This window comes from Babylonia areolata, chromosome 24 (assembly GCF_041734735.1).
Source record: "Babylonia areolata isolate BAREFJ2019XMU chromosome 24, ASM4173473v1, whole genome shotgun sequence".
Classification (NCBI taxonomy): domain Eukaryota; kingdom Metazoa; phylum Mollusca; class Gastropoda; order Neogastropoda; family Buccinidae; genus Babylonia; species Babylonia areolata.
Window position 1 is genome coordinate 43,462,552 of NC_134899.1, and position 17,500 is coordinate 43,480,051.

General features: G+C 43.3%; 1 protein-coding gene across 1 annotated transcript in view; it reads left to right on the top strand.

Moving 5' to 3' along the window:
- LOC143298639 (gamma-aminobutyric acid receptor subunit beta-like) overlaps positions 1 to 17,500 on the top strand; it is a 353,929-nt gene that overhangs the window by 295,683 nt on the left and 40,746 nt on the right. Inside the window, exon 8 of the mRNA XM_076611519.1 lies at positions 6,640 to 6,890. Coding sequence (XP_076467634.1) covers positions 6,640 to 6,890 — 251 coding nt within the window. The remainder of the gene's footprint in view (positions 1 to 6,639; positions 6,891 to 17,500) is intronic.

Here is a 17,500-nt window from a genome sequence, read left to right on the forward strand (position 1 = left end):
GATAGTGTTCGCGATCGAAAATAAGCTGATACAGTTCCGTCGATTCAATGCTTGGTTTAATGTCTATTTTAGTTAATCCTGTATCCATTTTCAAATATTTATAAGCAGTGAACATGTCGAGGGTGCAGTTAGTGTCATTCTATGTGTTCTTGTCAAGAATTTGTATTTCTATGGGAAACTCTCCTTGATTCAATGAATTGCTTTGGAAAAGAATCATGCCGTCTTTAAAACCAAAGAAACCTTTTTGTGCATTCATTTCATTGCATTCGACCTACGTATGCCAAACCTATACCACTTATTTCATCATTCATTTCTTTTTCTTATGATCTAGCCCGTACAAAGCTACCCATTCCTTTCAATCAATTTATATTCCGTTTTTTGTTGGGTTTTTTTTCCATTCGGCCGATGTATAAATCATTCTCTTCCATCTGCTCAACAGACAGCCCCACATTTGCATTTTATCTATTCTTAAGACTCAGTCCGGACGATGGAACATTATAGCGTTCCTGACGTAAGGTAGCGTTCCGGACGACAGATCACTATAGCGGTTTCGACAATTAAAATTTTGTCCACGTTTTCCTCATGGGGTAGCATAAAAATTGCAGCTACACCGGGCATTGCGAACGTGTCAAGGGTCGAATGGAAAGTTTCTTCGTGAGGTTTCCATGACAATACACTAACTGGCCAGCCTTTGACCTTGGTACCCCACATGACAAGCTAATCTGCATGCGTATCGAAAATGGCGTCGCAGGCGACAGAAGTGGAAATTTTTGGAGTAAACTAAATCACGAGAGCGGTTTTTTTACTGCTGCTGAAGTGATTGAAATGCTTCATACTGAAGGTTTCGACATTGACGAGGATGATGAAGACATTGAAGAAAGTATCTGCAGTGAAGAAAGCTACCAGCAAAAAGGTACTGACAGTGACTCAGCTTCTGAGGGCTCTGAAGAGAGGGAGGGGGGGCGGGTGAACACACGACATTAGAAGAGGGGTCAGTGGGTCAAGTACAGTGAGTTTCGTTCAGTTGCTTTGTGTTTTGTATTTTTTGTGATTTTTTTCCTAACCCTAACAAATGCGTCGTGTGCAGGGGAAAAGCAAAGGAGAAAACTATTCGTCCAGAATGAGTTTTAAAAAAATGCTCAGACGCCCACTCTGTTTCTGTTTTTGTGTGTATGTCTGTCTGTCTACCTCACTCTCTATCTCTCATTCTGTGTGTGTGTGTGTGTGTGTGTGTGTGTGTGTGTGTGGATGACCTTTTCTGTCTCTCTGTTTCCGTCTGTCTGTAGGCCTCTGTCTCTCTGTCTCTCTCACTCTGTCTCTCTCTCTCTCTGTCTCTCGCAAACCCCACCCCACCCTCCCGCCTCTGTGTGCTTCTCTACCAGTCTCTGTCTCTCACTCCACCATGTCTCTCTCTGTCTCCCTGTTTCTGTTTGTACGCATGTCTGTCTTGCCTGTCTGTCTCTCCTTGCTACTGTCTGTTTGTGTGACTGTCTTTCTGTCCGTCCGTGTTATTATGGACTGCGCGATATGGGAGTAGCTGTCCACTTTGAAATCAAAAGGCGGTGGGGTTTTTGTGTGGTTTTTGTTTGTTTGTTTGTTTGTCTGTTTTCTTTTTTGTTTTGTTTGTTTTTGTTTTTCTTTTTTGCTTTGGCTGGCCGAGAGGCGACCAGTGCCCTTGGGTCTGCTGCAAAAGGGTCCATCACACTGTTCTGGGTGTGTGTGTGTGTGTGTGTGTGTGTGTGTGTGTGTGTGTGTGTGTGTGTGTGTCTGTCTGTCTGTCTGTCTGTGTGTGGGTGTGTTCTTGTTTTTGTTTGTTTAGGTTTATTTGTTTGCTTGTGCATTTGTTTGTTTGTGTGTTGGCCTTTTTTCTGTTTTTATGATTTTGTTTGTGTGCCTTTGTGCCTGTGTATGTCCGAGTGCGTGCGTGCGTGCGTGCGCGCGCGCGCGCGCGCGTGTGTGTGTGTGTGTGTGTGTGTGTGCGCGCGTATATGCATACGCGCGCGTGCGAGTGCGTGTGTGCGTGTGAGCGTGTGAAGCACTCCCACTGGCCGCTGGCCATAGTGAAAAACAAACAAACAAAAAAAAAAAACACTTGATGAAAAACACTGGTGGATTGTTGACTGGATTGCATTCTCTCATTCCGCTTTTCTCCAAACCCTACCACCGCCACCACCACCCACAACCCCACTACCTCTATCCTTCCCCTCCACCCCAACAAAGCCCCCCACCCCCCACCCCCACCCCCCTTCCTACTCCTTCGCTTTCGTTGCTATTTCTGCCTCTCCGACATCCACTCTCTCCCCCCCTCTCTCTCTCTCTGTCTGTCTGTCTGTCTGTCTCTCTGTCTGTCTCTGTTTTCTCCGTGTGTGTGTGTGTGTGTGTGTGTGTGCGCGCGCGCGCGCGCGCGCCCGTTTGTGTGTGTGTGTGTGTGTGTGTGTGCGTGTATGTGTGAGTGTGTGTGTTTGTGTGTGTGTGTGCGTGTGTGTGTATGTGTGTGTGTGAGTGTGTGTGTGTGTGTGAATCTGTGTGTGTGTGTGTCTGCGTGTGTCTGTGTCTCCGTCTCTGTGAATGTGCGTGTGTGTGTCTGTGTGTGTCTGTGTGTGTTTGAGTCTGTCTGTCTCTCTGTCTAACTGTTTGTCTGTCTGCCTTTCTCCACTATCTTGTTCCCGTCCACACTTCTGACCTTGTTTATGTACGTCTCATTTTTGTGGGTTTCTATCCGGTTCATATTTTTCTTGACTTTCTTTACTGGTTTTGCTGTCTCTCTGTCTGTATCTGTCTCTTCTGAGACAGTCATTTATTTCGGCATCATTCTCACAGTCTTCTCTCTCTCTCTCTCTCTCTCTCTCTCTCTCTCTCTCTCTCTCTCTCTCTCTTCTGTTTCTTTCTTTCTTTCTTCCCTTCTTTATTTCTTATTTTTCTTTCTTTTTTTTCACATTCTGATCTTATTCTCTTATCAGGTAGTTTTTTTTGTCTGAGTATTTCTGCTTTCTCTACATTTTGCTTTCTTTCTTTCTTTCTTTTCTTTCTTTCTTTCCATTTTTTATTCTTTTTTTTCTTTCTTTTCTTTCTTTTTTCTTCCTTTCTTTCATTTTTCTTTCTTTCTTTTTTTTCTGTTCGTCTTTTCTTTTTTTCTTTCTTTCTTTCTTTCTTTTTCTTTTCTTTCCATTTTTTATTCTTTCTTTTTCTTTCTTTCTTTCTTTCTTTTCTTTCTTTTTTCTTCTTTATTCTTTCTTTCTTTTTTCTTTCTTTCTTTCTTTTTCTTCTCTTTTTTCTTTCTTTTTTTTTCTTTCTTTCTTTTTTCTTTCTTTCTTTCTTTCGTTCGTTCGTTCGTTAGTTTTCTGCCTGAGTATTTCTGTTGTCTTTCTTTCTTTTTTCTTTCTATCCGTCTGTCTGTTGTTGTTTTTTTCTTTCCTTCCTTCTTTCTTTCTTTCTTTTTGCTTTCTTTTCCCCCCATCCTTTCATTCTTGGGATGAAGAGATGGAAATTTCCGAAGGGAGAATAATGGGATTGGACTGCCTCTCTCTCACAACACTCAATTTCTGCGCGTTTGTTTTTCTTTGTCGATGAGAGAGAGGGAGAGACAGACAGACAGACAGATACAGACAGACAGACCTAGTGACAGACCTAGAGACAGACAGACAAATAGACTGACAGAGGGGGAGAGGGAGAGAGAGGGGGGCATAGAGATGGGGGGGAGAGAGAGAGGAGGAGGAGAGAAAGGGAGGGAGGGAAAGACAGACAGACAGACAGACACAGAGAGAGGGGGAGGGAGAGAGAGGGGGTCATAGAGGGGGGGGGGGAGAGAGGGGGAGAGAGAGAGAGGAGGAGAGAAAGGGAGGGAGGGAAAGACAGACAGACAGAGAGAGAGGGGGGAGGGAGAGAGCGGGGGCAGAGAGATGGGGGAGAGAGAGGGAGAGAAAGTGGAAAACAGACAGAGATAAGGAGACAGGCATGTATGCATACAGACACACCTACAGACAGGCAGGAATAGACTGAAGGAAACAGATAGACATACATACATACATACATGCGGCAACAGAGACAGACCGACACATAGACAGAGACAAATATACAGACAGAGAGACAGAGATTTTTTTCTGAGGGTAATCGATTAAGCATACACGCTTTTTTCATGCAGCCCTAAAAAACAAACAAATAAACAACACCAAAAAGATAACAGTAACACTATAGAAAAAAAAAAAAAAAAAAAAAAAAAAAAAAAAAAAACAATAAAAAGAAAAATAGAAAAGAGAGAAAAATGAACAAGCAAGAGAAAATTACGGAAATAATTATATATCAAAGACGAGAAGAAGAATAGGAGATACTTACTTAGCTAGATGGATAGAGACAGATAGACAGACAAAGATGGACAGACAGACAAAAGACAGACAGGGAGAGCGATGAGAGAAAGAGAGAGAGGGAGGGTTGAGAGAGAGAGGGCGGATTGAGAGTGAGAGGGGGGGCGGGATTGAGAGAGAGAGAGAGAGAGAGAGAGAGAGAGAGAGAGAGGTGGTCATAATTCAGGCAGGCCAATTCTCAGTAATGTTACCTCTCCAAACGTAACAGCTTCCATTATGTATAAAATACGATAGTCTCTCAAGATTCTCACACATATCTTGCACGTTCTAGTTTTTCGCCAAAAGTTGGGTTGTCACTTGATCCAGTTTGGGGTGATTCTGAATGTCACCACTCCGCGCTTGCATGATACATGCTTCAAACTTTCAGACTGTTGTTTCTCAAAAATTCCCGCATAGACCCTGCACGTTTTCGCTATCCGCGAAAGTGCGCTCGTCACTTGGTTTCATCTCCTTTTGGCATCACCCCATATCCAGATCGTGCCAGTTGTGAAGACTCCTCCAGCCAGTGATGGCTTATACAGTGATTGCAAGTAGGGCAGTCGTGACTTGACCGCTTTGCCGCAGGATACTGTGGCTGTCACGAGAATATATGTAGGCGCGGCTTGATGGGGTTGTGGGGAAGGAGTTGTTTTGTTAAGTCGTCAGTGTCGAGGTCTGTTATCTGTAGTGGAGCTTCTTCACTGGTCAGATAAATCTTTCTAGTTCTTAATGCTTTATAAACCACTCAACTCCAACCCCCTCTCCCCAACCCCCGCCCCGTCTCCTCCAACACCTCCCCACTAACCCTTCCGACACACACCTATAATTATTTTGTTTCCATCTCATGCACACACAGACACCCTCCCCCCCCCCCCCCCCCCCGCACACACTCACACACATGCACACACAGACACACTCGCACACACACGCACACACACACACACACACACACACTGTCAAACGCTTCCTTCAAATATATGTAGTCGTTGTCCATGTATCTCATCTCCACATAACCATACACTTATCCCCACGCACACCCCAACCCCAAACCCCCACCCACCTCCACCAGTCCACACACGAGCACAAACCCATACACGTACACCCCCCTCCCCCCCCCGCTCCTCCCCCCCCCCCCCCCGGTCCCCCCGCAAAAAAAAACAAAAACAAAAAAACATCTCACGCCAAGACTCCCCAACCCCACGCAAACGTGGACAAAATAAAAGTTTCCACAGTTTTTCTTGTAATCCCATCGTGTGGACCAGTCCAGTGTGTTGATCCGTTCAAACAATCAAACAAAACGAACTGATGAAAACGTAAATATTTCACAGCGTCAAATCCATAGTGAATAGTTGTTGTTGTTTTTTACAGCAACCTCAAGTCCGCAAGGACCTTTTATCCCACTGGTCACTGTTCCAAACGAGCTGAGGCAACATATGTTGTCTTTCGTATTCTAAACGGAAACACTCAGAGGATAGATTCCTCCTATCTATGTGAACCCCCGCCAATACGCCTCCCTCCCCCCCTGACTCCTCCCCCCACCCCTACCCCCACCCCACCCCCACCCCCTCCCCCACACACACCACACCCCGCCCCTATCGCTTAAAGCACTTCTTTGACATCTGTCCCCCTTCTCCAAATATCTGACTACATTAGTCTTTCTGAATTGTTAACTTTCTTTTCCTTTTTTCTCGTTGGAAAAAAACACAAAACATTGTCTGTTCCATTGTCTTGTTATCATTCGATAGATTAATGTGATAAGGGCGATTGTTATTTATTTATTCATGTATCTAATTGTTTATCTAGTTATCTATCTGTCTATTCATCTCTGTATTTGTTCATTAAACCATTTATTCATTCGTTTTATTCATTTGTTCATTCCTTTGATTATGTGTTTCTTCATGATTTAAAAAAAAAATCTTTCTTTCTTTATTTATTTGTTTACTTGTTTGTTTTATTTACTTTATTCGTTTATTTTTTTGTCTTTTGTATATGTATTTCTGTATTCGTTCAGTTTTTCTTTCATTTTTTTTCATTCATTCATTTATTTATTCCGTTATTCTTATTTGTTTGTTTATTTTTTATCAGTTGCTTGATCTTTTGTTTCTGTCAATTGTACAACACTTTATTCAGTATTTTGATTAATCCAAATGTGTTAGCTTTTTATTTATTTCTTTTTTTAATTGTTTTCAATATCCAACAAAATCATGGTAACAAAAAATTTTCTTTCTCTCCATAACCCCCCCCCCCCTCTCTCTCTCTCTCTCTCTCTCTCTCTCTCTCTCTCTCTCTCCTGAAACAGGAATCACCACAGTGTTGACGATGACGACAATCAGTAACGGGGTGAGGTCCTCGCTGCCCCGTATCTCCTACGTCAAAGCCATCGACATTTATCTGGTCATGTGCTTCGTCTTCGTCTTCGCCGCTCTGCTGGAGTACGCGGCCGTCAACTACACGTACTGGGGCGCACGGGCCAAGAGGAAAGCCAAGAAACTGAAGGAGAGAGCCACCTCTGTGCGCAACACCCGGAGGACTCAGGACCATGAGGATCAGGTGAGTGTGCGAGAGGGTGTGGGGGGGGGGGGGGGGGGCTGGGGCTGGTGGAGATATGGATGCGGTTGTTTTGTTTGTTTGTTTGTTGGGGGGGTGTTCATGATAAACGTAACTGGCTGTCGTGATTTGGGTTCATTTCGCAGGAACTCACAGTTTTTTGTTTGTTTGTTTTTGTTTATTTTGGTTTGTTTGTTTTGTTTTGTTTTGTTTTCAGAAAATTTATGAAGTATGGGGAATGGAGAGTGAGAGAGAGAGAGAGGGGGGGGGGGGGTGAGGGGAGGGAAGGGAGCGGTGGGTATGCGCCTTGTCAAACGTGTGTGTGTGTGTGTGAATGTGCGCGTATGTGTGTATTTGTGCGCGAGCGCGATGAGTATGTTGTCCAGTCCGCGTTCTGGAGGGACAAGAAGCAAAACATTTTCAGAAATGTGCATTAAAAACGAATGCTTTGGGCACTTCCTCAATCCCGTCATCACTGAACGCCGTCAGTCTTGCTGACAACCATCAACTGGTCCATGCACTGGATTTCACAGACTGACTCATCATCTGCCGGAGTGGTTCAGTAAATACAAAGCTCACACAGTGCCAGTTGTCTTGGTTAAATTCACGAATTCATGGGAAGTCATTTACAGCTGAGTCTTTTGTAAGGACTATGACTCTGAAATTTGGAGGCAAGATTGCTCTTAGTGCTGCACCCTTGGGGGGCTAGTTGGCCGTTGGGTACCATACCAACGCCGACAGTCATACAACTCTCTTTGCCGAGAGAGTGGGGATGTAACGTGAGTAAGACACTCTCCACTATAATCAGAGTCTAGCCCAGGTAGTCGGGATAGCAGATACCTCTTCTGCTATTCTGTAGCTCGAAATCGGACACGACTATCATTTTCAATTTAATTCACGAATGAACGAGAGAGAGAAAAAAGATAAATAAAAAGAAAATGAATCAGGAATGATTCAGCGCTTATAACTGTTAGAGGCGTTTGATTGGCTAAGAGCGGGCCAGACTAAGAGGGGCGTCTTTTCACTGTTAGCCGCGCGAAATTTGGCCAAACAGAGCAAACCATAGGCCTAGTTTGCATCAGTTTGACATGGTAAGTATATGTAAACACCAAACATGGAGTATAATACAAACTCGTCCTATTGCACCTCGAGCAGTTCTGTATCTGAACTCTTCACGGACTCTGATCCGCTGTTCGGGAACGCACTTCAATACACGTGAGATGTGCGCGTGTATTGAACACAGTGAGAGGAAAATGCAGGACGGAAGATGAAACAACTACAACAACAACAACAACAACAACGAGAGATCGACATCAAAAAGGTGGACGACAAGCATATCGGTCCAGATCTTTCTGTACGGTTCTGCAGGACTAGTCACCGCAGCAAGCATCCTCTTGTCTGGTGAAATTACTCTCTTTTATCCAGGAGAACGTTCCTTCCTTGCTGATGGAGCGAAAACGGTGCACCAGAGACTGGAACCCATTGGGAGATATCAGCGTTTTATGACACACAACTCTGTTTGTTTGGGGTTTTTTTATATATATATTTTAATTCCTTCTGTTCATCCATACTTTTTAGAACTCATGAAACTCACCTATCCACGCAACTCCACCCCCGCCACACACACACACACACACACGTACACACACACACACACACACACACACACACACACACACACACACACACACATATATATATATATATATATATATATATATATATATATATATATATATATATATATAATTACAGACAGAGAGAAAGAGAGAATATAATTATTAAACAATAAATAAACTAAAAATTAGAAATTTATAAATAAATGACAATAAAATTATGATAAAGTATTGTAATACACACACACACACACACACACACACACACACACACACACATATATATATATATATATATATATAACACCTCTAACGCATCCAGGTCAACACAACCTACCCACAGCAAAAGTACATAGGACAGACACACAGACATTGCAGACTGACGAAGTTTTCAAGAATTGTCGTTACGGTCGATTTAGCACACCCGTCAATACCCACGTCCTGGCAAAAAAAAAAAAAAAAAAAAAAAAAAAGTTCGTTGACATTTCCCAAGTTGTTTCCGTCCAGACCATCGCTAATGCATGAGACATGAGGACTGCTCATCCGTGAAGACGCGAGGCGTTTTGCCAACATGGATTTTCTGAGTGTCTCAAGATAGCGGGCAGCACGAGCATGGCATGGATGGACAGGAGATGGACGGTCCAGCCCAGGAAGAGAACATGATCGATGGGTGGGTCATCGGTAAAACAAAGGGGCTCTGCCCATTTGAGAGGTTGAAGGAGTACACAACTGCTGACACCCTGCCTCTTTCGAAGAAAAAAAATAATAAAAATTAAAAAAATAATAAAATGAAATAAAAAAATCACCTCTTTCCGCTTACCCCTTTCCAGTTTCATTTTCTCATTGCGTTCGGACAAGTCTACATATGCTACACAAAATCTGTTAGGCAGATGCCTGACCTGCAGCATTACCCGACGCGCTTAGTCAGGCCTTGAGTGTGTGTGTGTGTGTGTGTGTGTGTGTGTGTGAATTTCTTTTACATAATCTTCCCCGAGGACAACACACTCGTTGCCCTGAATTCTTTTATCAGTGCGCCAGGTGCTTGCTGCACACGGGGCTCGATGCTCGGTTTGATTTTGTTCGTGAAACTTGGGAGAAAGGGCGAGAGCTGGATTCGAACCCAGACCCTCACGGACTGTCTGTATTGGCAGATACGCGTCTTAACCATTCTGCCACCTTCCTCCTTTCCAGACAGTATGCAAACCTGTACACCATAGCTCGCTCTCTCTCTCCCCCTCACACCTGACACTTCCCCATCCATCCTCCCTCCGCCCCCATCCATCCTCCCTCCGCCCCCATCCATCCTCCCTCCGCCCCCCTCCCCAACACCGCCCCCTCCTTGATCCATCGCTCTTTTGTTTTTAGAATCTTGGCAAATTGAAATTGAATGACTCGATTCCTTTCTTACCAGTGCCGGCTGTCCTGAAATGATTGGTGCACACGCAAACCTGCTCTGCATGTTTTCCAGTCCGTTTTTTGGGGGTTGTTTTTGTTTGTTTGTTTGTTGATTTTTTTTTTCTAATTCTTTTCTTTAACTACAATAGCTGACTCACAAGATGTATGTAGGGGAGTACTTTGTATTCAGGCCGTAGTCTTGGCATGGTTTTTATTTTCGTTTGTTGGCACGTGTGTTTTCGGTTGGAGAGGGGTGGTGGGGGACGGGGGTTGGGGGGGGGGGAGGACAATCGGAATCGTGAAAGTAAGGGAGTTAATTGTTGTAATGTGTTTTCGTTGCGTTTTGATTCTTTTTTTTTCTTCTTTTTTTTATTCCTCTTCTTTTCTTTTCTTTCGTTTGCATTTCATTCTGTTTGCTTCAGTGAAGATCTAGGGTGAGTGCTGGGAACAAACAAGCATGAACTTTGCATACATGTTACCGTCGTTGATAGAGTAATTTCCTTGTCAATGCTTCCGTTGGTTTGTTTAAGTATCCAATTATCACGACCTTAATGGCTGTCTTTTGACTGACTAATGATTTAGGAGGGTGGAAGGGGGGATTTTCGTGGAAAGGAAAGGGAAAAAACGAGAAAGAAATCATTCACATTCTCTCTCTCTCTCTGTCTGTCTCTCTGCCTCTGCCTCTGTCTCCGTTTCTCTCTCTCTCTCTCTCTCTCTCTCTCTCTCTCTCTCTCTCTCTCTCTCTCTCTCTCTCTCTCTCTCTCTTCACACACACACACACACACACACACACACACACACACAACACGCACTCAGTCACGGTGATAGGAAATTGTGACTCAAAAACAAAAACAAAACAAAAAAAGCGCTTCTGGCCATTGGAATATCAATGCGAACAATAACTAACTTAAGGGTTAAAATGCAACGCGCACTGGTGCCAGAAGTACCGGAGAGATGGCGTCTACAGCTGGTGATTCTGCTGTGGCATGTTCGATATATGGTCTGTCCTGCCACCGAGAATTTAGAACGGTGTGTTCGCGGATGACAGACCTATTCACTAACATTTTAACGGAGTGTGCGATTCAAGATTTGTTTGGTTTACATCTTGGTCGCGGCTTAATGGTAGCGAACATGAGCGCACGCGTCAAACACATGAGCGCGCACACGCATTTTCACCCCCGTCCCCTTCCTTCCACACACACACATATACATATAGGCACAAACGTATGCTCATACTCATACGCACGCATCGAACACACATGGACACAAGCACACACGCACGCGCACAAACGCACACACCCACACACTCACAGACACAGACACACACACACACACACACACACACACACACACACACACACACACACACGACAGTCGTGGGGAGGAATCTCGTCACATAACAAATGACAGGACGTGAGAAAGGGAAGGGAGGGGAAGAGAGAGGAGCGCACTGTGAACAGAGCGCCCAATGGTCTCTGCTGAAGGAGAGAAGGAGAGACATATAATGATGAAAGTTTGTTTTTTTTTTGTTTTTGTTTTGTTTTTGTTTTTGTTTTTTTTTTTTTTTTTTTTTTCCATACGTTCTGAGACCAGCAAAACATTCCACACCAGAGCACTTCGAAAAGCATGTGTTTTAAAAAAAAAAAGATGAAATGACAAACACGCTGAAATCACTCGCTCAAAGAATGAATACAGGCACACAAAAAAGAGCAAAATAAAAAACTAGAGGAGAGAACAGAATAAGAGAGAATAGAGAATGCAGAGAGAGAGAGAGAGAGAGAGAGAGAGAGAGAGGGGGGGGTGAAGGGGAAGGAGAGAGAGAGAGACAGCTCTCATGAGAATTTCGAAAAGCATGTGGTTTTGAAAACAAGGACACACACGCTGAAATCACTCGCTCAAAGAAAGAATACAGGATAAAAGGCAAAAGAAAACTAAGGGAAAGAAGAGAATGAGAGAGGGGGGGGGGAGAGGGGGGAGAGGGGAGAGAGAGGGTGGAGGGGGAAGCGGAGAGGGGAGTTAGAGAGAGGGGGAAGAGAAGGGGAGAGAGCGACACACACACACACACACACACACACACAGACCACGAGTAGCACGTGCAGTCACGTCCCCTGTCATCGCTGCTGAACACTTGGGGCCAGACAGCTCCCAGATTGGTCTCCCACCAGCACCACCACCACCACCACTGTCTTTACTCCTCTTTCACGATGCCTCTGGCCATGGCTTCCAGAAATCACAGTCCGTCTTCGCTGATTCTGCAGATTTCAGAGTCATCCTTGTGTGTGTGTGTGTGTGTGTGTGTGTGTGTGTGTGTGTGTGTGTGTGAGAATAGAATGAGATTTGTTTTTATTGCTATAAAAACCCTAAGGTTTATTAGACGAAATAAAACATAAATATTAGTATGTTGAGAAGAGACACATTCGTGAACAAATTTCGCCAGCCTTGGCTGTAATTCTGTCAGAATGATCAGTTCACTATGCTTGGCATTTGGACGACATATATCGATTAGGAATCTGAGTCTGTAAGTATTGTGTGTGTGTGTGTGTGTGTGTGTGTGTGTGTGTGTGTGTGTGTGTGTGTTGTTGTTGTTGTTGTTGTTGTTGTCTTTGCTCTTTCGAGGAATACGGAGAATATGACACCCCCCCCCCCCCCCCAACTCCCCCCCCCCCCCCCCCCCAAAGAAAAAAACAAAAAACAAACAACAACAACAACAAAACAACAACAACAACAACAAACAAACAAAAAAAAACCCCACTTAACTCCTTTGATGAGTACGCTTGGCAGTGAGAGGCTGTCATCTTTGCTGTGATGAGACTGAACAGTTTGTCAGTAACCATTCTTAAATTTGGGTTTCTTCCTGCACGGGATGGGTGTATTTCTTGCTCAGGAAAAGCAGTTACACCGCCAAACAGTACACCGGAAGCAGTAAACGCCTACTAAACGCATGTCACTCTGGCCTCACATTTCACCAACATTCAGCGGTCGTGGGGTTAACCATGTTTATTTTTGTTTTGTTTTGTGTGTGTGTGTGTGGGGGGGGGGGGGGGGGGGGGGGGGGGGGGGGGGGGTTCTGTTTGTTTTGTTTGTTGATGTTGTTTTGCTTTGTTTTGTTTTCATTTTGTTTTATCTGAGAAAATCAAAGTCGAACAGTAAGTAATGTGTTAAAAGAAATGGTGGGTTTTAGGTGGGTTTTTTTCGTGTTTTTTTTTTCATTTCTCAGCCCATATATGTGTATATATATATATATATATATATATATATATATATATATATATATATATATATATATATATATATATATACACATACACACACACATATATATATATATATATATATATATATATGTGTGTGTGTGTGTGTGTGTGTGTGTGGTACGTGCGTGCGTGTGTGTGTGTGCGTGTGTGTGTAATGAAAGAACGGAAGATGATAATGATAATGAAAGTACAGTCTGTCAACCTTCATCACAGTGATCTGAAACCTTCTCAGTCAGTGGTAGGAGCAACGTGGATAGAGGTGGAAATGGAACCATCACTCATCCTCCTCCCACCCACCCCCACCGACGCCCCCCAGCCCCTTCCTGCCCCCCTCCTGCCCCCCCTCCCCACATCAGCCGTGTGTGGTCAGACTTGTAGATTAAAGCGACTGTCAGATACCACATAACTGAGAAATCGATTTCCTGAAGATAAAAACAAACGTCAGAGAGAGATGGAGAGAGAGGGGGCGGGAGCGAGGGAGAGGGAGAGAGAGAGAGAGATTGAGCTGGTAGACAGACAGCCATAACCACAGACAGACAGACAGACACACACACACACACACACACACACACACACACACACACACACACACACACACATACACACACACACAGATTGGGGCAGATAGACACACAGACATAACCACATAGAGACACAGAAAGAAACAGACAGACAGAGACGCAGACATACAAACAGACAAACTGACACAGAGAGACGGGCAAGCATACAGAGGAGGAAACATACAGATAAAGCAAAAGAAACAGACGCAGTGAAATAGGAGCGAAACAGAGAGCCTGAGGCAGACAGACAGAAGACATGCACAAAGAAGATAGATACACTGGCAGGTAGATAGACAGGACAATGCACAGAGGGAGACAGACAGACAGACAGAGACAGAGAGAGAAACGAAAGTTGATTCAATAAGGCCATTGCCCCATGTGAAGGGGTGATTACATATACGTAAGGATATAATCTTACCACATGTATGCTCAAACAAAGTTCTGTTCTGCTTAACCAATCATGAAACTGCGTCTTTTTAATGACTTTTCGATAAATATGGCAAGATTCGTAAAAAGCGTTATCATTTGTAGAAGACAGAAGTAATACTAACCGAAAATTACTTGGTCTGCTAAAGTAACTCAACGGAATATATCTTTGTCTCAAGTCATCTAGTACAGGATAGTATAATGCGAAATATACTTCATCTTCTTTTGCAGATCTGCATAACGGATATACCATATCGTTTACAGTGCTTGTCTTGTATCTGTTAGTGTGTACGTTGATATGAGATACACCAAAACGAAACCTTGTTAAAGCGCACCTGATGACTCGGCTAATATTCTTTGCTAAATATGGTTCTGTGAAATGATTCCTTTTAAACAATCTGAACAAAGAAAATCTTTCACTATTTTGTACATGGTCGTTCCACTCCTGTCATCTGCAGTCGACCATTCGCTGATTGAAGCAAACAAGACAAGAGAGGCAAGGCCTTCAAGACCCACTTGTGATACACTTTAATAAAAAAAAATCCAAGCTTTTTATGTATTGAGTATAATTTCAAAATGTAATGTTTAAGATGAGAAAGATCAGTTTAAAGCAAATTAAGTCCACTAGCATTAATTACAGAGTAATTTCCCTTTTTTACTATCTGCACCAAAACGTTTGCAAAATAAATAAAAATTCCATGCTTAGCAAAAGAAGTTCCTGTTTGAACAAAAAATGATAATAAAGACTCCTCTTGTTGTTGTGTCAGAATAAGAGGTCAAAGTGTCAAGTTAGAGAATACAAAAAATATAAATATAACAGTAAATGCAGTTTGCATATAATTAGGCTTCTTTTTTAATTTTTTGTGCCCATCCCAGAGGTGCAATATTGTTTTAAACAAGATGACTGGAAAGAACAATTTTTCCTATTTTTATGCCAAATTTGGTGTCAACTGACAAAGTATTTGCAGAGCAAAATGTCAATTTTAAAGTTTACCACGGACACACAGACACACACACACACACACACACACACACACACACACACACACACACACACACACACACAGAGAGACAACCGAACACCGGGTTAAAACATAGTCTCACTTTGTTTACACAAGTAGAATCAAAAATCATGATCACATCCAACCCCTTGATTAAGCCGTACAAACGCAAAACCATTACTACATAAACATTTTCGAATGCAAGTTACCAATGTTACCCATCGCCTGGCATCCAAATCAAATAACACTTTATAAGCTCGAGCACGCAATCTGCATTCATTCATTTGAACCAGTTTTAACCAATACCTAATGCATTTTACATACGAATTAATATAAATCGGGTACCTACCAAGCTTACCGTAAACTGAGTAAAGTCATTTGGCGTTCTTCTGTCCACGTGTACAAAATCCCTTTTCATTGCAAACAAAAGGAGTTTTTCTATCTCGTACCCTTTCCCCAACCCCCAAATCTCAGCACCGTACTGTACTATAGGCTGGGCTTGAACATCAAACAATTCAAAAGACAACTTGACAGAATTACTTTCAAACTTGTATAATAATTATAAATAATTGTAATATGCTCAAGACAGCTCGTTTCCCTTTGCTAAAAAAGGTTTCGACAAGCAAACGTACAACTAAGTTGTGTGGAAAAGAATAAACCAAGATACTGATAGGTATGCATGACAGAAATCTGAAGATTCCCCGAAAAACTATCTTTCATATACAGCTAAATATCCAACCTTTCTGAAAACCACTTTATTTATTTTATTCATATTTACTTTACGCTCCAACCTGTCTGGTGCCTCGTGTAAATTGTTTAACTGTGTAAACTTACCACAGTTTCAGATAATAAAATAATTTCATCTGCAGACAACAATATGAATAACTATCAAATCGAATAACACCATGTTTACCATTTTCTATACTTTAGAGAGACAGAGACAGACAGACAGACAGACAGAAAGAGAGAAAAAAAAACAGACTATACGAAGACAGAGACAGACGCACAAGTGTACGCGCGCGCGCGCGCACACACACACACACACACACACACACACACATATATATATATATATATATATATATATATATATATATATATATATTAGAGAGAGAGAGAGAGGGAATGGACAGAATGAAACGAAACCATATTTTATCATAGACAGAGGGAGAGACAGACAGACAGAGGCAGAGACACAGACAGACAGAAAGCTGTCACAATAAACCACTGTGATGAGACGCTGTACGGAGGAAGCGAGAGGGAGTGAGAAAGGCGTGGTGGGAGGCAAGACAGCGTCAGGGCCGTAAGGACTTCAACAGGGGTGAACACAGAGAGGTGGGGATACATGAGGTTGTTGGCACAGAGAGAGAGAGAGAGAGAGAGAGAGGACGGGTAGAGAGACACACATACAAACATAACCAAGATACAGAGATAGAGAGAGGCGGAGAGAGAGAGAGAGACGAAAGTAAAGGAAAGGAAACGAAATGTTATGTTACCATAGAGTACCACGAAACCATATTTTATCATAGACAGAGGGAGAGACAGACAGACAGAGGCAGAGACACAGACAGACAAACCGAAAGTTGTCACAATAAACCACGGTGATGAGACGCTGTATGGAGGAAGCGAGAGGGAGTGACAAAGACAGGGTGGGAAGCAAGACAGCGTCAGGGTGGTAAGGACTTCAACAGGGGTGAACTGAGAGAGTTGGGGATAGATGGGGTTGTTGGCACACACACACACACACACACACACACACACACACACACACACAGATAGGGAGAGAGAGAGAACATTCGAACGAACGAACGAACATTATTATTCGAAAAAGGCTTTGGCCCATCATGAAGAGGATGCAGTGAACACAAATTGTCACATCACACACACACACACACACACACACACACACACACACACACACACACACACACAGACTGGAACTGGAATCATCCACTGTCATTGCAAAGTGCCACAGCGTTAGTGTCCAAAGAGAGACAGAAACAGAGACAGACTGACAGACAGACAAGCACAGACACACAGACAAACAAAGATAGCCAGACAGAGAACAAAGAACTCAGAACGGCCTTTGGCCACAATATATATGGCGTGTGAAACGGGTGAGAGAGAGAAAGAGAGAGAGAGAGGGGGGGAGGGAGAATGAGAGAGAGAGACAGACAGAGAACTAAGAACTCCGAACGTTTCGTGTACTTCGGCCTTTGGCCACAATACATATGGCGTGTGAAACGGGCGGGGGGTTGGGGGGGGGGGGGGGGGGGGGGCAGGGGAGAGAGAGAGCGAGAGAGAGAGAGTCTTGAGTCTTGACATATTCATTGATTAGGCCTTTGACCCATATCAACAGAG